Source organism: Garra rufa, chromosome 8, assembly GCF_049309525.1.
Source record: "Garra rufa chromosome 8, GarRuf1.0, whole genome shotgun sequence".
NCBI classification, from domain to species: Eukaryota; Metazoa; Chordata; class Actinopteri; order Cypriniformes; family Cyprinidae; genus Garra; species Garra rufa.
The window spans coordinates 12,636,814-12,659,308 of record NC_133368.1 but is presented as its reverse complement, the minus strand read 5'-3'; the positions used below and the strand labels follow the sequence as shown (position 1 = coordinate 12,659,308).

The 22,495-nt window shown below is 39.9% G+C and overlaps 1 protein-coding gene across 1 annotated transcript in view; it reads left to right on the top strand.

Moving 5' to 3' along the window:
* Positions 1–22,495, top strand: part of epha3 (eph receptor A3) — a 110,978-nt gene that overhangs the window by 51,071 nt on the left and 37,412 nt on the right. Inside the window, exons 7-10 of the mRNA XM_073845013.1 lie at positions 269–394; positions 2,793–2,978; positions 16,330–16,391; positions 21,680–21,889. Of these exons, the coding sequence (XP_073701114.1) occupies positions 269–394; positions 2,793–2,978; positions 16,330–16,391; positions 21,680–21,889 (584 nt within the window). The remainder of the gene's footprint in view (positions 1–268; positions 395–2,792; positions 2,979–16,329; positions 16,392–21,679; positions 21,890–22,495) is intronic.

Below are 22,495 nucleotides of genomic sequence, written 5' to 3'. Positions count from 1 at the left end.
ATGAAAATTCTGTCATTAATTTCTCACCCTCATGTAAGACCTTCGTTGGGAACACAAATTAAGATATTTTAGTTGAAATCCAAGAGTTTTCTGACCCTGCATAGACAGCAACACAACTACTATGTTTCAAGGCCCGGAGATTTTTGGGTGAACTATCCTTTTAAATATTTGAACTCATATATGCATATTTAGCAATAAACCCATATAATGCCCTACCTCATAAGCGCTGGTGTTTCCTTCAATCTAGTTTATTTTGTTTGATTTTCAGTGCGACTGCCTGGCATCAAGACCTACGTGGACCCACACACTTACGAAGACCCGAGTCAAGCCGTGCACGAATTCGCCAAGGAACTGGAAGCGTCCTGTATTGCCATCGACAAAGTGGTTGGAGCAGGTATGCGGCGTCATCCCTCACTCTTTGGTGCATTAAAACAAAGTTACCTGCCCAGTTCCGAAACACACTTGTAACAAACATGGCCGGTGGTGTAAATGAGAATCATTTAGCACCTCAGCTGGAGGTGTGTGGCTTTGAGATGGGGAAAGGGTCCCTCCCAGTGCTCATCCTCACTGCCTCAATGCCTTTAATAGACTGCCTGCTGCCAGAGCAGAGCAGCACGGGTAAGCAGAGCACACCTCTGGCTGGGATATTATATTTCACCCCCCACAGCTCTCTCTCTCCCCCGCATCCCTGATGTCTTAAACAGCCAAGCACATATCAAGATAATGCCTTGTGATTCATGGCTCTGTAGACAATGCAGCAAATAAAGGAAGCGTTCACTTTTGATGTACCACCATAAAGTCGGCGTACAATCATCAGGGCTCACGCACATTCCCTGCTTCGGATGTCACTTCTATTGTAAATCTGCATTTTACGCCTTTCGTACACTTTGGCAAGCGATGCAAACGTGCAAAAAGGGGGTTGTTTTTTTATATGGCTTGGAAAATGATCTATTAGCATGGGTTTGGTAGACCTTCATTTGTCTGCATAGCTTATCAGAGTGATCACTGCTGAGGATTAGGCCAGGTTGATATTTAAGATGGTCAACATCATCTGAACGCTGGCCAAGTCCAGCATGGCGGCTGTTTAGACAGCTTGCAATTATTCCAGTTAACTTTTTCCAGACATCAAGCCTGGATTTCACCCATCTCTCTAAACTTGCATGGGAAATAAAGTAATTGCACATCGAATTACGCAAACACGACACGGCCCTGGCTTGGATGTCTAGGTGGTGACATCATCTTTACCCAAATGTCCATCCAAGTCTCTGTCAGCATCATCCATTGTACAGGTCTGATCTCCTGCTGAGCATTTTGAAGTGTGCACTTACACCTGTGTACGTGCCCTAGAAATCAGTTTAGGTTGGTGAAATCAATTCTATATTATGCTGCGATTGACATTTCATTGAGCTCCGCCATAAAATATTACTGACAAAATGTTCAATGTTCAAATTGTTCAATCAGTGTTGAAAACAGTTTTGCTTATCAGTATATTTTTGTGAAAACTTTTCAGGATTCTTTGGTCAATAGAAAGATCAAAAGGACAATTATTCAACATTGTAATTGTACCATAAATAAAAAAAGAGAATTGTGAGTTTATGTCTCGCAATTCTGAATATATATCTCACAAATTTTTCTTTATTTTTAGCTATTCTGACTTTATGTCCGCAAATGTGACTTTATCTTACAATTCCAACTTTATATCTTGCAATTCCGACTTTATAACTCGGAATTCTGACTTTATATCTCAGAATTCTGACTTTATATCTCACAATTGCAACTTTATATTTCACAATTTCCTTTATATCTCGCAATTCTGACTTTATCTCACAATTCTGACTTTATAACTCGGAATTCTGACTTTATAATTCGCAATTCTGACCTTATATCTCGCTATTTTGACTTATGTCTCGCTATTCTGACTTTTATATCCTGCAATTCTGACTTTGACTTTATATCTCGCGATTCTGACTTTTTTTTGTGCAATTGTCTTTATATCTTGCTATTATGACTTTATATCTCGCAATTCTGACTTTATATCTCGCAATTCCGACTTTACATCTCACAATTCCAATTTTCTCGCAATTCTGACTTTATAGCTCACAATTTTGACTTAATATTTCATAATTCTCTTTATAACTTGTAATATCTCACAATTCTGACTGTATTCTGCAATTCCGAATTTATATCTTGCAATTCTGACTTTATATCTTGCAATTTTGACTATATCCCACAATTCTGACTTTATATCTTGCAATGTGCAATTATCTTTTTTTTTATTTTAGTGAAAAAATATATTTAAAAAATATATATTTTTTAAACATAATACATGGTACCCATGTTATATACATGCATATTTTCATACAGTAATGTGATCAAATGAGACTTTTCTCTTATTAATGACTGTGGGAAGCATTTCCTTCAATTTCACTGTTTTTAATCCCATTACTGCATTATTCAATCATTTAAAAGAAAAATGTTGGATAAAAATGCTATGCAATGTCAAATGTAATTCCAATCCACATAAAACTTTTTTTTTTCACTTTATGAGCATGTTTTACCAAAAATCTCCAGAAATCTCCAACAATGTTCATAGAAATCTCTTGGATGTTTTGTCCAATCTTCCCACAGATGATTATGTTTTGTTTCTTAGACAGACAAAGCTTAGATGTAATTCTTATATCTGACAATTCCAGTGAGGAGAGGTAATTAACATGAACACAGTTTAATTAGAACAGAAATCAGTGCTTCTCGTGTTAGCCTTCGTTTCCTCTAAAATTACCATCTCTCACCAGGGGAGTTTGGAGAGGTGTGCAGCGGCCGATTGAGGCTGCCGTCTAAGAAGGAGATCTGTGTGGCCATCAAGACGCTCAAAGCCGGATACACAGAGAAACAAAGGCGGGACTTCCTCAGTGAAGCGAGCATCATGGGACAGTTCGACCACCCCAACATCATCAGGTTGGAGGGTGTGGTTACACGCAGTAAGTTACACTCCACATTCAGTGCACACACCTGTTTAAAATTTACTTCTGATACCATTTTTATTATCCCACGTTAAAAGGAGAAAGATGAATGATTTAAGTTTTTTTGCTGCAGCTGTATGAAAAGCACACGGCGAGTTGAGTCCATTCAGAAGATTAATTTATCATGTTTAGATTTGTTAGTTCAGAGCTCGTCCTTTTGGGAGTATCTAATATAAAACATTAGCTGTTTCTAGTTATGGAATATTAGTGGATGTCATGAAATTGGCAAATCTTCTGCACAGAAAGCCACTGTTTTATTGACCTCTTTCTTGTAACGTTGGGCCAATGTCCAGCACGAGAGACAATTCACATAGGGCTGTAAATCACATACGCTTGTAAATCTCCCTAGATCAGTCTCTATTATGTAGCATGATCAAAGCGAAATTCTCTAATCCATTCCACAATCCTCCATGAGGGCTCCGTGGGGCTGTTTTTTCTTAATGATATAGGCCAAAATAGAAAAAAAATGTTCACACTTTACCTTATCTGACTTCAAACAGACTAGTATTAAGGCCAGGGTATATTTCATTTTGCACGTTTTGCTCTGTCTTGCGCACAGCCTTCAAATTACAGTATACTCTATTGATGACGAGCACAGATGGACATGTTTGGCATGTGCACGTTACCAAGTAGACCCAAAAGGTTTTGATATTTGAATGTTCAATCGCTTGCACATGTGCATGTTCAATTAATTAAACAGCAAAATATAAAATGTGCTCAAATGCACTTTGCAATACATACAGTACCAGTCAACAGTTTGAAATAATTATTTTATTTTATTTTATATTTTTTATTATTAGATTTTATTTTGTTTTATTTATTTATTTATTTTAAAAAATTAATGATTACGAAATATATTCTTTAATTTGTTTGATCAAAAGTAGATTTTTTTTTTTTTTTACAATTTTAAAGGACTGTTTCATTTTAAAATGTAATTTATTTCTGTGATGCTAATTTTCTGCATCAATACTCTAGTCATCTGTTATGAATATTGAGAAATCTTTCTAATATGCTAAATATTGATCAAATAAATGTAGCATTGGTAAGAGACTTAATAGTCAAGTCAAGTCAAGATTATTTATACAGCGCTTTTTACAATACAAGTTGTGTCAAAGCAACCTTACAGTATTAAAATAATAAAATAAAATGTCAATAATAATGCAAGAGTTCCATATTGCAACAAATTGGGGAGGACTCATCTGGTTCCCATGGCCTTATATTTCAATAACATAAAATTTTTTAATTATACCAACTTTTGACTGGTAGTGTGTTATTCAAAAGCATATGTTGAGGTAAAGAAAACAATACTTTTACATGTAACATTTAAAAAAAAAAAAAAGAACTATTACATTAATATTGCATAGATTAAAATAGCCAAAATAAATAAATAATTAAATAATAAAATATAATAATAAAATAAAATGTATTTAAAATATTAAATATATAAAATAAATAAATGCACTAAATAAATTTCTGATATAAGTTAGGATAGTCTGCAAGGTTTTACTTTTTCAATATAATTATTTAAAATAAAAATATAAATTATAAATAATATTCTATTATTTACTATTCAAAATTTTGGGTCAGATTTATTTATTTATTTCAGCAAAATGGTAATTAAATTGATGACAAAATGTGACAGTAAAAGTATTCATAATTTATTTCTATATTGTGTTTATTATAGTATGTATAATGTAATATTTATAAAGGGTGTCTTTCTAACATTATAAATAATATTTTATTATTTATTATTTAAAAGTTTGGGGTCAGATTTATTTCTTAATTTAGTTGTTTATTTATTTATTTCAGCAAAATGATCAATAAATTTTTTTTAAAGTGACAGTGAAGAAAGAGAAAGAAAGAAAGAAAGAAAGAAAGAAAGAAAGAAAGAAAGAAAGAAAGAAAGAAAGAAAGAAAGAAAGAAAGAAAGAAAGAAAGAAAGAATGCCTTTCTAACATTATAAATAATATTTTATTATTGACTATTAAAAGTTTGGGGTCAGATTTAGCCATTTATTTATTTCAGCAAAATGGTCATTAAATTGATTCAAAAGTGACAGTGAAGGCATTTATAATGTAAGAAACAGAGAAAGAAAAAAGAAAGAAAGAAAATATGTCTTTCTAACATTATAAATATTATTTTATTATTTACTATTCAAAAGTTTGGGTCAGATTTATCCATTTATTTACTAATTTCAGCAAAATGGTCATTAAATTGATTGAAAAGTGACAGTGAAGAAAGAAAGAAAGAAAGAAAGAAAGAAAGAAAGAAAGAAAGAAAGAAAGAAAGAAAGAAAGAAAGAAAGAAAGAAAGAAAGAAAGAAAGAAAGAAAGAAAGAAAGAAAGAAAGAAAGAATTTAATAAATCTTCACATTTTTACTCGGTAGTGAAAAAAAAATCTGTTTCTGGTCAAGTTTTGCTTCATTCTGCTTTAAGTAGAATTCGGAAAGGAATGTAACAGTTTCCTTTCATGTCCATAATTCCTCATAAAATGAGGATTATGTTGGCTGAGCAAATCTTACTGTGCTCACGCTTCAGAGTTCCTGACTGTAAATAATGAGAAAACTTCATTGTAAATGACTGTCATTTGTAGCTGTTGCTGGGAAAGTCCAGCCCTGTGTAATGTGTGTGTGTTTAAAGAGGTTCTGCACTTCGCGTGTGAGTGAAAGTAAGTGTGGGGTGCAGAGTTTGGGCCGTGGGGCCAGGGGAGGTTGGCATGTGTCTCCTGTAGCCTCTGACGTGACATGATTTATTAACTCTGCCCTGTTAATTCTTAATAATCCAGAGACTTTCACACCCCATTTAACCTGCTGCTTTTGGCCCTGCGTTAGGCGAAATATTTGTGGAGCAGCGATTGCTGCTTTGCAGAGACGAAGGGGCCGGGATACTGATTACGAGCGGGATTTCAGGATCAAAAGTTTAAAGGAGAGATGTGTGGTTTAAGGAGGAGGGATTTTTTCGCTATCAGAAACCATAAAACAACTCAGCTGAAATCTAAAGACCCCCGTCCATTATAGTCTGGGTAATGATTTAACTGCACGCAGTAAAATAGTGTTAAAAATTGTCTTGTTTTCCATTAAAATTATTTGGATATCATTAAAAAATTTAAGTTGCAAATACTGATTATTTATTTTTTCCCCGTCTTAAGGGGAGACACCTGTCAAGTATGAGATTTTGATCTTTTTGGTTTTTCATAAAGTGTTTTTTAAGACTAGTGGAAAGAAAACATCCTAAAGACACCGTTAAGTGTTTCTTTTATAGTACTTTATCTATTTGTGTCAATAGATTTCAATTGCAGCGCATATTATTATAAGCTGTTTTCTCAAAATGAGTTTTTTTCTCCCACACTGAGCCATAAATCTCCACTTCAGTAGCACTTACACACACCACACTTTACAGTTTTATTCTTGTCTTTATCCTAAAGGTTTTTACAGAGGGATTTGTTCATATATAATTTGCTTGATTTTGTATATTTTATTAACCAAAAAAACTGTTTAAAAAAAGTATAATTTTTTGCCTGTTCTAAGTTTTTTTATATATATTTTTTCTGGCTACATCAATGACACTTTTATTAATAAAAGAGTATACCCCCCAATAAAAATGATTTAGTTCACTTTACCAGTTGTCACTTTTTAACGGTATTCTGTATTAAAAATATGATTTCAACATTAAATTTGATCTTTTTTTTTCTTTTTTTTTCTTTTTTTTTTTTATTTCTTTTTTTTATCCAAAATCTTGAGGCCAAGATTTATTTATTTAGTTAGTTAGTCAGTCAATTTTAACGGTATTAAAATAATTATTTCAACATTAAATTTAGTCATTTTTTATTTAATTTTAATTTAATTTAGTTTTATTTGTCAAACGTTTGGGGTCAGTCAGATTTTATTTAGGTATTTATTTAGTTAATGCAGTAAATGTTAACGGTATTCATGTCTGTATTCAAATTATTATTTTAACATTAAATTTAATTCTTTTAATTTTGTTTAATTTTATTTTATGATTGAAAAGTATGGGGTCAGTCAGATTTTTAGTTAGTTAGTTTATCCAGTCAGTAAATTTGAACAATATTCATGTCTGTATTAAAATTATTGTTTTAACATTTTTATTTTATTTTGATTTCTTTTTATTGTTTTATTGTTTTATTCAAAAGTTTGGGGTCAGTCAGATTTGATTTATTTCCTGAAGGCCTTTACAGAGGGATTTGTTCGTATATAATTTGCTTGATTTTAAACATTTACCCCCCCCCCACCACCACCACCACCAAAAAAAAGTAAAAAAAAAAAAAATTGTTTTCTGCCCGTTTCAATTTTTTTCTGAATTATAGAGTGAAAAGATTAGAGACCCAGAATTCCTTCTGTAAAAACATTTAGCTCTAATATGTCAGAAAAATGAAACAAGAATTTTGAAACGGACTTCATCCAGTGTTTAGACTTTTGTACTAGAAATGTATGCAAATTAGCACATATTTCATTAAATAATGCCTTATTTGCATATTAAAACCTAAAATTTTAGAAAACTTGTAATACAAAAAAATGTTTGCAATTATCAATGTCATAACTATTTTTTTTTTTTTTTTTTTTTTTACCTTATTCACCTGCAGTGTCTAGCTTTAATAACAAAGTGCTTGACGTGAGCAAAATTGTTGTTCCAGCATATTTATGAGTTATGCAGTGTTGCTCTTCTCCACTTATTTTAATTGCAGACGTTTCATGAATATCATCTATCACAGTGCTGTGCTGTCAGCTGTGGGACGCTGAGAGAGAAAAAAGACTAAATTATGACTCCTCCACATACATATCGTGACAACACAGACTGGTCATCAGGCTATCATTGATATAAAGTAGTTTTACGTACCGGCTTTGAAATAAAGGCGCAGATAAAGTGCAGATGATAAAACCGGTGATTTATGAACGGCAGGACGGAGAATATAAAGCTGTCAGATAGTGACAGTTGACCTTGTGGTCCGTCCAAGTTGAGGCCGAGACTCTTTTCATCCTGGGGGAATCTCTCATTTAGATGAAGTCCTGGTAAGTCATGGTTATGATTGCTGACCCGCTGTGTCAGAGGTGTCATGTGAAGAGCTGTACCTCTGCTCCGACAGCCCCAGTCTTGTTATGGGCTTCAAATAATGTCTGTGATGTGTTGAAAAGCTGGTGTGTAGCCGTCAACCTGATCTCTTCACCCACTCAAACTCTGCTTCTTAACCCGGAGGCTTTTATAACACCCACATGTGGCAGCAGCGAGGACTATAAGAGTGAATCTCATGAAACCTGTCAGAAACTCGTCTACATTTCAGTCAAGGAGCGAATTGTGTTTTACATTATGTTCAGCTTGAAATAATGATACCTCATGATATTCATGGCAATTAATTATTTCAAGCATAACCAATATGATTTGCATTCAGTTACCCCTTCAGTCGAATCACTTCGACGTTACATTGGGATCTCGCTTGAGAGACCGATCACCTCTGAGCCTTATTAAAAAGGCCAATTGAAAATTGGCGAGTGGACGTGCGCGCCGGCCACGCCCCCGTACATACGGGTATATAAGATGGCTGCGCGCACCACTCAGTCAGACTTTTGCTTTCAGAGCCGATGTGTCGAGCCTCTAAACAGCCGAGAAGAGTTCTTCAGAGTTCATGCTCCCTCCTGCTGCTGCGCTGCCATAACTAAAAGAGTGTTTCACAGAAAGAGCATTGTTTGGCAGCCGTCAGCGCGGTCCCGCGGGCGGCCGTTTTCACGGCCATATAAAGCCTTTTTGCATTCCAGCGAGCAGCCCCGGCGAGTGCATTGCCCCGCGGCCCCTCCCTGGGCAAACCGGGATCACAAAAGAGCAATTTCTAGCGGCCGTTTTAGACGTCCTTTTCAGGATGTCTTTTCGGCCGTGCGTTTCTGGATGTGGTAGTTTCCTCTCCTCAGCGAACGGACATGAGCGCTGCCTCACGTGTTTAGGCTTTGAGCACGCTGGGGTGGTGCTCATGAATGGTCCATGCGGTGAAAGCATGACCATGACCACGCTGAAGTCCTGCCGCTCGTTCGCGAGCTGGCTCCCCCCGCCTCCCTCCCGTGGTCAGCCGTTGAGCCGCCTATGCTCTTCGGCCACCGCGGTGGGGCGCGGGGGGGGACATTCAATTTACGATAGACAGCGTTCCGCCGGCTCAAAAAGCCCTGCGGACCTCTCTATCTCAGCGCGGTCCCGTTGAGTTTCCGCAGCAGACGCTTCCCCGCCTGGCGGGCTGAGCGTCTCCTTCGGTGCTCCTGCAGAGGATGAGATGTCTGTCACAGCATCAGAGGGAGAGTCAGACGGTGACACATCTCTTCCCGCGGCGCGGCGCCCACCCGTGGTCGCTGCCCCCCCGGAGGTTGATGTCGTACTGTCGGCTATGCTTTTCCGGGCAGCCGGGGGGGATCGGTTTGAGGGTTCCTCAGGGGCCTCCGGCCGATCCTTCTAGGCTGGACGACTGGTTCCTGGGGGGGGCACCGGCGGCAGCGCCGCGCTCCCCCCCGGTCCCGTTCTGACCGGATGTGCATGAGGAGCTGACAAAATCGATGGCGCCCTATTCATTTGAAGCGCACTCCAGCTCCTCTCCCCTCGCCACTCTCCATGGCGGGGCAGCCAAGGGGTACGTGGCGGTCCCCCAGGTCGGGCGCGCCATCGCGGTGCACCTTTGCCCGCGGGCGCGGCCGCCTGGTGGGGCCCTCCGCGTCTCCCTTTTAGGGCATGTGAAATTTCTTCCGCCCTCATCGGCTGGGCCTTTTCTGCGCCCCCCGACACGCTGCCCCGCCCTGCAGGCCATTGCAACACTGCAAAAGTGCCAGGTGCAGGCATCTTAAGGCCTGCACGAGAGTGGTCCTGACCAGGGGGTACTTGAAGAACTCCGCGCCGCCACTGACTTCGCCCTTCGGGCCACTAGGTCGCGGCGTGTCCCCTTGGTCAGGTGATGTCCACCTGCGTGGTCCAGGAACGCCACCTATGGCTGACTCTGGCCCGGATGGCAGAGGCCGACAAAGTTTGCTTTCTCGACTCTCCCATTCCCCAGAGCGGCCTATTCGGCGACACCGTGAAGGGTTTTTGCTCAGCGGCGTCGAACGTATCGCCGGCCCCCAAAAGCCTGCGATCCTCCGCCCATCAGCATACCCCGTCGAGTTGCCAGAGCAGTATGCCTCCCCGTCGTTCGGGCTGGGCGTCTCCTCTGGCGCTCCAACGGTCCAGAGGCAGACGGAGGCCGTCCAACATATCCTGCCCCGCCGCGAAGTTACCATTCCGCCGCCTGGGCCCCCGCCTCCGCCTGCCCGTCGCCGAGGGCGTCCCCCCGCAGCTCCGTCCCCTGCTGAGCCACACGATCCAGGCTCGCAGCCGACGTCGAGCCGCCCGTGGGAGAGGGACGCCGCTCGCCTCTCAGGGTCCTGCGACGGAAGACCCTCGCAGGCGAGCTTCGAAGCGTCCCTGATGCGAGCACCCCCGGAGGTGGAGAGAGCTACTCTGTCGGCACTCCCGCTGGAAGCGGGACTTAGCCGGTCATTTGAAATCACAGAAAGACCCAGCTTTCTCACCTCTGGGGCCCCGGCCCCGAGTTTCCTTCCTGAGCAGCACTTCCACTCCTCGGAACCAGACTCGGGACCGGATGTCGCCAGCGCGGGAACCAGGGAAGTAGGTAAGCACTGCTTAGCGCAGTTAGACACTTCTCCAGGACGTTTATCCTTCTGGGTTTTGTCTCCTTCCCTGTCTTTCCCCAGGCTGCCCCACCACGGTCACGCCGGTCAACGTTCCCTTGATACCACTACACTGGTTGATACGGACGGTACGGCCCGGCTCCAGGCGTCCGCCCAGACTCACAGGTACCCCTTACATTCTTTATTCGGAAACAGGCGTGCCTCTGTTCTGCCTGCGGAGGTCGCGTTCCTACTGGCGAAGGACGCGATCCAGCCTGTCTCTCCGGCCGGGACGAGGTCGGGGTTTGATAAGAGTCCTGACTTCACGTGTCCAGTTAGAGTGGTGGGTTAACATCCGCCCTGGATGGAGCTCTGTTCCGATCCCTTCTTAGGCTGTCGGCACACATGCTCACGACGACGCACATACAAGTATGTTTCCGTCTCCAGGGCTGGGTTGCAGCCATCTGCCTGAAGGGCACCCGCTGTCGCGTCTCGATCTTTCCCCGGCGCACACCCCTCCGGCGGTCTGCCCCGGGGGTCGAGCGCTCAGCGCGAGGTGCTTCCACTTGGCTAGTCCCTCTCCTTCCTGCCTTCTTTAGGCCATGGGAGCTCCCCTGTCCCCTCTTCGGCAGACAGGTACTCGCGTCCTCAACCGTCTCTTCGACTGGTGCTTACCAGCCCACTCGTGAGTTCCGTTGTGCGAATACAGGGACCTGGTGCCTCGGCACCCCCGCCATCTGGTCCTTCAGGCCAACCGAGGGAATCCCTTTCCTCGGTCGGGAGCCCGACTCGGTCCACAAGACGGCCCGCCTTGCTACCAAGAGCGCGCAGTTGGTGCTGTAGTCCCTGAGCTAATCAGGTACTAAACAGCGGTCCTCTCAAAATCAGAGGCTCCTGGGGCACATGTCAGCTCTAGCCGCTTGCCGTTAAGCTGTTTCATGTGAGACCGCTGCAGCACGATCGAGTCCTATGATGGGCATGGCATCTCGGCTCTCTCCGGACTGGCGTTTTCCCGCAGTATTGCCGACAAGTCAGCCCGTGGCTTACCACGGGTTGGGTTGCCATGTACAACAGAGGCTTACAGCCCCTCCCATCTGCTCCCATGGAGTCCAACGTGGCAGATTTTGCTACTTGCCATTCATTTGAAGCAGGGAAACTCAACCGTGCAGCCGCCCGGTTCCCACGGCAGTCCACCCACCTGCAGAATGGCGACTCCACCCCGTGACGCAGCTAGTAGGAGTTATATCGGCAGGCCCAGCCACATCCGCTCGCCCTCCCGATTCCTCCCATTGTCAGAGTAACTCTGGCACATAGCTGACCTCCGGGGCCCAAGTACGCCCTTCCCCAGTGAGCCTCCTTGCGCAGACTCTGTGCGAGTCCAGGGAGGACGAGGAGTAAGTCTGAGGTTGCGCTGCAAGGACGGCCCACCCGGACTTAGGTCTTAGTAACCATCCCCTCGCGGCAGTCCCTCCCTGTAAGGGCACGGCTTGACACCGTAGATCTCTCCGGCCTTTCACAGGCCGTGATACAAACTATCACTCGGTACTGGGCTCCCTTGGCAAAGGCTGGCTCACGCACTGAGATGAGGTCTATCGCTGGCATTCCTCTCGCTGAGAGGCACAGAGATACACGATTGCAGTAGTGCTTCCTTTCCTGCAGGAGAGTTTGAGCGCAGGCTGTCCCCTCGACTCTCGGAATATATGCCGCCGCTTAGCCGCATATCACATGCAGTAGATGAAGCAAAATAGGTAAGCACCCACTGGTCGTGAGGTCCCTCAGAGGTGCCAGACTGCGCCTCATACCCTCTTGGGACCCCCCCGTCGCCCTTCGGGGCCGCGGGGCGCTCCATTTGAGCCCCTGGCCTCAGTCGAGCTAGAATTCCTGTCATTTAGACAGCGCTCCTGATTGCCCTGGCCTCCATCAAGAGGGTAGGAGACCTACAAACTTTCTCTGTAGGGAAGCTTCCCCGTCGCCTTCTCAGGCCGCGGGGCGCTCCCTTGGAGCCTCGGGCCTCAGTCGAGCGAGAAAAACGCTCCTGACTGCCCTGGCTCCCATTGAACGAGCAAAGGTTCCCCAGAGGTGCTCAGTGGGCCTCAGTCGAGTCCTGTCATTAAGACAGCGCTCCTGACTGCCCCGGCTCCTATTAAGAGGGTTGGAGACCTACAAGCTTTCCTTGCCAGCAAAGTGTGTCAAGAAGTTCGGGCCCGGCGACTCTCACGTTACTACCTGAGACCCCGGCCCGGCTATTGTGCCCAGGGTTCCCCACCACGCTTTTCCGCGGTCAGGTGGTGAACCTGCAAGCTCTGCCCTGGAGGAGGCAGACCCAGCCTTGCGATGTTGTGTCTATGTGAAAATGAATTCGCTCGGCACTTCAGACGCACCTAGCAGCTTATCTGCTTGGGGTTCAGCAGAAAGGGAATGCTGTCCCCAAACTGAGGTGGCTCATTGGGTGGTAGATGCCTCTCCCTCTCTTATCTATATCCGGGAGAGCCATGCCCCTTAGGTGTTCATGCCCACTCCATTAAGAGTGCTGCTTCATCCTATGCGTTGGCCATGGCGCCTCACTAGCAGATATCTATAGAGCTGCGGGCTGGGCGACACCTAATACCTTCGCTAGGTTCTTCAACCTCCGCGCAGAGGCCGTTCCTCCCGTGTCTTAACATAAGACTTCAGGCGAGCGGGGGGACGGCTGGTGTCGGCTTGCTGCGCCATTCCCACGTGGATCCGTGCGCTATCTCCCAGAATGTTCCCTCCGGCGAACCTGGGTCCTCCATGCCCCGCAGTCAGGGCTAGATGCGGAGTAGTCCTTGGCTGTGATCCTGCCTGGGTCTCCTTCGCCCCGCAGGTTGTGGCTATACTTTTCAATATTTTCCAGCGGAGGAGACCGCTGTTTCCCTCGTGTATCCCTAAGAAATCTTATGGATATATTGAATTATTCTCATTTCCACATGCACAAATTGCATGTGCTCCGCCCCCCCAACCCATGCTTCAGTACATCTGGCATCCCTGCAGGCCCCCTTATAAAAAGGGGGCCTCGGGGCGTTGGGAAGGTTACGTTCAATGACCGCCTGCGGACACGTCTGGGAAGACCTGCCGGCACGTGGCGTTGTGCGTAACGCGGCGTCAGTGTCGTGGCCTTTTCCATGGGTCTAGTTCCCAATGTAACGTCGAAGTGATTCGACTGAAGGGGTAACGTCTAGGTTACGAAGGTAACCCTCGTTCCCCGAAGGAGGGAACGGAGACGTTACATTCCCCTGCCACGCCCCTGGCGTCGCGCTGACGCTGGGCTCTCCCGGCTCTTCAGCAAAAGCCTGACTGAGTGGTGCGCGCAGCCATCTTATATACCCGTATGTACGGGGGCGTGGCCGGCGCGCACGTCCACTCGCCAATTTTCAATTGGCCTTTTTAATAAGGCTCAGAGGTGATCGGTCTCTCAAGCGAGATCCCAATGTAACGTCTCCGTTCCCTCCTTCGGGGAACGAGGGTTACCTTCGTAACCTAGACGTTTCCATTACTGCAATTAAATTAAATGGTCACACTTTGCAATAGGTTTTCAATTTTGCGATTGGTTAACATGAACTAAGAATGAACAGTACTTTTATAGCATTTATTAATCTTAGCTAATGCATTATTAAGAATGCAAGTTGTGTTTGTTAAAATTTGTTAACATGCACTAACATGACCACAAATGAATTACTATTTTTATTAACTAACATTATCAAAGATTACTAAACAGTGTAATAAGTCTATTGTTCACTGTCCATTCGTGCTAGTTAATACATTACTAATGTTAACAAATTACACTTTATTGTAAAGTGTTACAAATTTAATTTAATGTAATTTTTGTAATACAATTTATGTTTTATTAATCAGCAAATTAAATGCAGCACACCAAATATTATTATCCATATTATATGGGTAAAGCAAGACACTTTCTAATAATTTGTTCAAAAAAAAGATTCAAATGAATAAATCTATGTCACTTTTAGTAATAAAAGAATATACACATAACAATGATTTACTGTTAAAAGTATTATTTTAAAATTAAATTTAGTCATTTTTTATTTTTATTTAATTTAATTGTATTATTCGAAATCTTGGGGTCAGTCAGATTTTATTTATTTATTTAGTTTATTTAGTTTATTTAGTCCATTTTAATGGTATTAAAATAATTATTTTAACATTAAATTTAGGCATTTTTAATTTTATTTTAATTTAATTTAATTTTGTTTTATTTTTCAAAAGTTTGGGGTCAGTCAGATTTTATTTAGTTATTTTTTTTTAGTCAGTAAATTTTAATGGTATTCAAATTATTATTTTATCATTAAGTGTAGTTATTTTAATTAAATTTTAATTAAATTCTATTATTTTATTTTATTTTATTATTCAAAAGTATGGGGTTAGTCATATTTTATTTATTTAGTTTGTTAGTCAGTTATTTTAATAGGATTCATGTCTGTATTCAAATTATAATTTTTACATTAAACTTAGAATTTTTTATTCTAAATGTTTTTAATTTTATTTTATTATTCAAAAATTTGGGATCAGTCCGATTTTAGTTTGTAAATTTTAACAGTAGTCATGTCTGTATTAAAATTATTATTTTAACATTAATTTTTTGTTATTTTTATTTTATTCTATTATTCAAAAGTTCGGTTCAGTCAGTGTACTTTAACAGTATTCATGTCTGTATTAAAATTATTATTTTAACATTAAATTTAGTTATTTTTATTTTATTTTATTTTTATTTTATTGATTATTTTATTGATTATTTGAAAGTTTGGGGTCAGTCAGATTTTAGTTAGGTATTATTTAGTCAGTCAGCACACTTTAACAGTATTCATGTCTGTATTAATTTTTTTTAACGTTAAATTTAGTCATTGTTATTTTATTTAATTTTTGTATATATTTTATTTTATTTTGTAATTTAAAAGTTTGGGGATAGTCAGATTTTATTTACTTTGGTAGTTAGTCAGTAAGTACACTTAAACTATATTAATGTCTATATTAAAATTATTGATTAGTTTTTCAGCAAAGTGGTCATTAAGTTTATTAAAGTGACAGTGAAGACATTTATATTGTAAAAAATAATTATATTTCAAATAAATGTTTCTAAAGGATAATGTGATTCTGAATCAGAATAAATATACATTTTCGAATATATATTTATAGAGCAATTATTTTAAAGTGTCATAACATTTAACAATATTACTGTTTTCACTATATTTTTTTATTAAATAAATGCAGCCATTGTGGGCATAAGAGATGTCTTTCGAAACATTAAAAAACTCAAACTTTTAAACGTGCTTAATTATCATGAAAATATTGCAAAAACTATTCATGCAAGGTTTCATGACCCGCTCACTCAAGCATCTCTTTTTGACGGATTCAGTGTCGTCATTGAAATAACTTTGGAAGTCGTCATGCTGTGCATATATATCTAAACTTAAGGGTCAGACTTACCCATGCCTCTGAATGTATTACATTTTTCTCTCCAAAATTCTGTCTTTGAAGATGTTTTCTTTTGTCCAACATAAGCTCATTAGTTTGCAAATTGGGTAATTCAACCTTCCAGCAGAAATGACACCATTGCAGCAAAGCACTGGCACATCTTGTCCCGATTAGACTGAGACACGTCTGAATTTTCTCTCTCCTCAGGTAAACCCGTGATGATAGTGACCGAGTACATGGAGAACGGCTCTTTGGACGGCTTCCTGCGAGTGAGTGTGACACACTGAGACGCATTTAATGAGACTCCATTATGTATGATCAGAGGAAAGGCACAGAGGGCTCATCTTAAAATCATTTAAAAAAGCCATCTGCGTCTTAGCTTCTCCTGCTTCCTCTCACAGTACCTGCTTATCACAGCATGCCTTAAATTCTCCCAAGCTCTCTGAACATTTCATTCTCATTTATTCAAATAGACACAAATTGCTCTCCGCTGGCTCACCTATGTCTCTATTTGCTGCCGAGAGATTAGATTTTTTTAGTCGGTTCCTTTGTGTTCATCACAGCCGAGGCCTCTTTAAATAGACGCTGACACTACCTGTGTTTCTAACGCTTTGTAGTGTCAGAATTTCACTTGAGCTTATATCCACAATGGCCTCATTCACTCAGAACAGACCAGGCTTGTGTTCAGAAGAAACGAGTGCAGAGAGAGTGCGTTCGCTCTCCAAACGGCACTGGGGAGACTGGCGCGCCGCCTGCCAGCCTGGCCGTGCCAGTTCAACAGACTGGGCATGCTCTGTCCTTCAGATGACTTCCTCTTTGCCCGTCGCTCGCGCTGCGAAAATAAACAAGCAAACAACAGGCTGTGGGATGGCCCATCTGAAAAGTGCTGATAAATGCGCTAATGAGCTCATTAAATGGGTCAGCTTAACCTTTGGCTGCGGCCGTCCTGCCTTGGCTCTAATACACCTGACATATGAATTTATCAGCCTTGTGTCATTTTTCAACAGTTTACCACCAGCAGCGCTTGCCAGACAATCTGCTATTTGGAGAACAAAATGAACACGCCAGACTTTGATGCATTGGATGGACCTCGCACTCATAAATATCTGAATATTTGGAGCAAATTCAGTGTTGTTCGGTTGTGAATTTGTTGAGAAATGCACAAATGCGTCCAATGTTGGGTTTCTAAATGGCCAGTGGTTTAGACTTGACACTATATATTTATTATTCATTGTAGTGGCCAAGTCTAAACCACTGGCCATTTAGAAACCCAACATTGGACGCAACATTTGAGTTATAGGTGTAAAGATCTTTATTTTCTCAATTGTGACACAGGACCACAAAAGCAGTCATAAGGATCAATTTAAAAAAAAAAAAAAAACTGAGATTTATACAGGCTGAATAATTAAGGTTTCCATTTATGTATGGTTTGTTAGGATAGGACAATATTTGGCTGAGATACAATTTATCTCAACTTATCGACAACTTATTTAAAATTTAAAATTTAAAGCTTTAAAATTGTTCCAATGAAGTTCTTAGCTATGCATATATGCATATTACTAATCAAAAAGTTTTGATATATTTACGGTAGAACATTTACAAAATATCTTCATGGAGCATGATCTTTATTAATATTCTAATGACTTTGGGTATAAGAGAAAAATTGTGATAATTTTGACCCATACGATGTATTGTTGGCTATTGCTACAAATATACCCGTGCCCTACTTAAGACTGGTTTTGTGGTCTAGCAAGAATGTGCAAACCTTTTAAGACACAATGACAATAAGCTCTGGCCTGGCATAGAAACCTCAAATTGGTGTGTTTTCGACTAAATAAAAAAAAAAAAAAAAAAAAAAGTTGAATAGTGAAATTTCTGGTGGAGAACTACATTACCCATAATCCTAAAGAGAGATCCACCAATCAGAGAAGTCTGACTGTCCACTTCTGTAAAGCTTTCAGTATATACAGTATTTGTTTACACTACTTTTTCAAAAAAATATATATATATTTTTAATAACAAGTCTCTTCTGCTCACCAAGCCTGCATTTATTTGATCAAAAATATAGTATACATAATACAATTGTGAAAAATTATTACAAGTTAAAATAACTCTTTTCTATTGAAATATATTTCAAAATGTAATTTATTCCTGTGACGAAAAGCTGAATATTCTATTATGCAGATTTACTGCTAAGTAAACATTTGTATTATTATCAGTTTATTATTTTTTACCAATTGTGCTGCTTAATAGGTTTGCTGAAACTATGATATTTTTAGTGTTTCTTGATTCTTTAATGAATAAAAAGTTCAAAAGAACAGCATTTATTTAAAATAGAAATCCTTTGTAACATTATACATTTATTTACTGTCGTTTTTGGTCAATTCAATGCAATTTTTGGTCAATTCAATGCATCCTTGCTAAGTAAAAATAGTAATTTCTTTAGAAAAAAGATCTTACTTCCCCTAAAGTTTTGATTGGTAGTGTATATTAGAATATTTTGGAATATATTTTGGGATGGAAACTTTAAATACATAATACTCTTTATTTTTAATCACTGACTTACATTCAGAACAAAGTCTTATTATTGACGCTAATGTAAAGGATTAGTTCACTTCCAGAATCAAAATTTCCTGATAATTTACTAACCCCTATGTCATTCAAGATCTTCATGGATCCTCAAAGAAATATTCAGTATTCAGTCGAAAAGAAATTAAGGTTTTTGTGGAAAACATTCCAGATTTTTTTTTTTTTTTTCATATAGTGGACTTCAATGGGAGACAACAGGTTGAAGCCAAATTGCAGTTTCAATGCTGCTTCAAAGGGCTCTACATGATCCCAATCAAGAAATAAGGGTCCACTATATGGAGAAAAATCCTGGATTTTCTTCCTCCAACTAAATAAAGAAAGACATGAACTTCTTGGATGACGCGGGGATGATTAAATTATCAGGAATTTGGATTCTGGAAGTGAACTAATCCTTTAATCTTTTGATACTTTTATGTCCATTCAAAGTTTGTTTTGTGGTAATTCCTGTCAGAACACATCAAAAAAAGAAAAAAAAAAAAAACGTTCAGAATCAAGGCCAAGGTGGACAGTAACGGCTCTATTGAAATGAGTAATCAAAGGTAGATTATTAAAACAACCTGAGCAAACAGGGCGTGGAGTTAGCAGGACCTGTACATGTGTCTGCACAGGATCCCACTCCCAGCAATGAGAGAAAAGTTGCAGTGTTCTGCAGCAATTTCCTGCACACTGCAGCCTGGCCTGCACTCTATCAAAGAGATCTGTCATCCTCCCTTCCTCGCCACTGCTCATGTCACTATTATTAGCAAGCCTTTGAACCTCTCCGAGCTCCTTTCTCTTCCAGGTGGTCCAGGGTTTATTTTCATCCAAACTTAGTTTGTATGCAGTACATAAACACTCGCATAGAAAGAAAGTGAAAATAGGCTGGACAGAGACACGGAATGAGAGGGAGACCCGCGTTGGACAGTGAGGTTTTGACGTTGTTTACATCTCATGTCGTTCCAGACCTGTTTGCTTTTCCTTGTTCTCTGGAACACAAAAGCAGACAGTTCTGGAGGACGTACTGATGTTTTTTCCCATGCAATTGGTTTGAGGGAACCGGAGCTGTCAAGTTCAAAATAACCACATATCGTGAAATTGTTCATATGACCCGTGCAGTGTATTTCAAGTCTTTTGAAATAATAAGATAGCTTTCTGTGAGAAACAGACTGAAAGATGTGATTCACTGAAGCATCTTGACATCTGCCGTAGCTTTTCTTGGTGAGTTCATGAAAGTTTATGAGAGAAGTGAAATTGTAAATAAATCATTCAGACCAGATTTCTGAAACGGGATCAAACGATTAGTTTAAAAAAATCTGACTTCAACTATTCACCCACAAATTGGCTATTCTTATTCTCTCACAAACATGAATATCAAGATAAGCAGTTAATAAGAACCTAAATTTTTTAAGTTTTCCATCTATATGACTTCAGAAGACTTGAAATATAATGCATGAATCCTCTGGACTACTTTTATGATATTTCATGATATTTTATGGTGCTTTAACTTCCTTTTTGTAGCTTGAAAGCTCCAGGTTGCATCAGAGTTATTAACTTGAAATCTAAAACCATTAAAAAAAAAGTTTTCAGATAGTCGGCTGGGCAGCATTTCTCATTTATGTAAAATAAAAATAAAACTAAAAACTACATTTAAAAAAAAAACATACACTACCAGTCAAAAGTTTTTGAACAGTCAGATTTTTAATGTTTTTTAAAGTCTCTTCTTCTCACCAAGCCTGCATTTATTTGATCCAAAATACAGCAAAAGCTTTAATATTTAATGCTTTAATTTAGCAACAATACTTTAAATTGATGATGAAGATAGTTATAATGTTACAAAAGATTTCTATTTCAGATGAATGCTGTTCTTCTGAACTGTCTATTCATCAGATAAACCTGAAAAAATTCTAATCATCTATTTTCAACATAATTATAATAATAATAAATGTTTTCTAAGCAACAAATCAGCATATTAAAATGATATCTGAAGAATCATGTGACACTTAAGACTTAAGTAATGAAGCTAAAAATGCAGCTTTGAAATCACAGGAATAAAATACATTTAAAACAGAAAGCAGTTATTTTAAATATTAAAACTATCTCTAAATTTTACCATCTTTGCTGTGCCTTGGATCAAATGAATGCAGGCTTGGTAAGCAGAAGAGACTTCTTTTCAAAAAAAAAAAAACATTAAAAATCTTACTCTTCAAAAACTTTTGACTGGTAGTGTATTTAAAAAAAAAAAAGTAGTAACAAAAAACAAAAATCTAAATATTAAACAAAAACAAAAAAGCTTTAATAGTATATCAGTGATGCTAAATAACACTGGTTTGCATTTATTTTCACTGCTTGGATAAGAGTAACTAGTGTTTTTCGGAAGAAACTAAGTCATAACGGTTTGGGAAGTACCGTTCATGACGATTAATAAAAGCCTTTCAGAGAGAACTATTGCTTCAAGCTTGCGGTTTGCCTGTTTTCGGTATTGAAAGCCATTTCTCCAGAGCTCCCTGACAAATCAATGCTATCTCACTCATCCGGCCAGCCTCTCGCTCTCCTACTGAAGCGCTTCCTCCCCTGGTGTTTATCTCCAAGTCCTGAGCATATCATTCTCCGTATAAAAGGCCTATTCACACGCACCAGTGTAAACACTGAGAGCCTGCCAGTGGGCTTCGGTTCAGATATGCAGTCGGCGATGTGTTCATGTGTACATCCTATTTATATTCTTCAACAAGTTGCCGCACATCGTGGACTGAACCAGAAAAGACAGTCAGACGCTCCTATTTATTAAGTCAAAGATCTGCTTCTCTCAGCAAAACCGTTGAGTGGTTTTGAGTGAGCTCATGACAGATGACTTTTGAAATGTCAGGCAGTGTTTTGAGATATGAGTCACTAGTGTTCCATTGTGTTTTTTATAACCCATAGCATGACTTATGTTTATACAGTAGATGTAAAGCACTGTTTTTGACTTTTCCCTTCTTCCCGTCTCTGTCAGAAACATGACGCCCAGTTCACAGTGATTCAGCTGGTCGGTATGCTACGTGGCATCGCATCTGGTATGAAGTATCTGTCGGATATGGGTTACGTACACAGAGATTTGGCCGCTCGCAACATCCTGGTCAACAGCAACCTGGTGTGTAAAGTGTCAGACTTCGGCTTGTCCAGAGTGCTGGAGGATGACCCGGAAGCCGCCTACACAACAAGAGTAAGTCGACAACAACAAATTTGGTGACAGTTTTTAAAATCCATGGAAACTTACAGTCAAGACAGCAGAGAATTAAAAATTCAATATCTGTCAGATGGGTTTGATTTGGTCATAGGAACTTAACAGATCAATTTGAAGGAAAATGTTGTAAGATTAATTTTATCATCATCATTTTTAATATTATTATACCTCAGGTATAGTACTCACAATCACAGTAACAACTATTTCCTAATGGAGCTAAATTGATTTACAGTTGAAGTCAAAAGTTTTCATACACCTTGCAGAATCTGCAAAATGTTAATTATTTGACCAAAATAAGAGGGATCATACAAAATGCATGTTTTTTTTATATTTAGTACTGATTTGAAAAGGATATTTCACATAAAAGACATTTACATAGCTCACAAGAGAAATTATAGTTGAATTCATAAAAATGACCCTGTTCACAAGTTTGCATACACTTGATACGTAATTCTTAATACTGTTCTTTTTTCATGAGTCCCTTGAATTTGTCATGATCGGGGCTGTGGGTTTTCCCTCAGCCACCTGAGGTCGCTGTTTGCACTCACTCCTCTGATTCTTCACGTCTGTTTTGTCATTAGCACT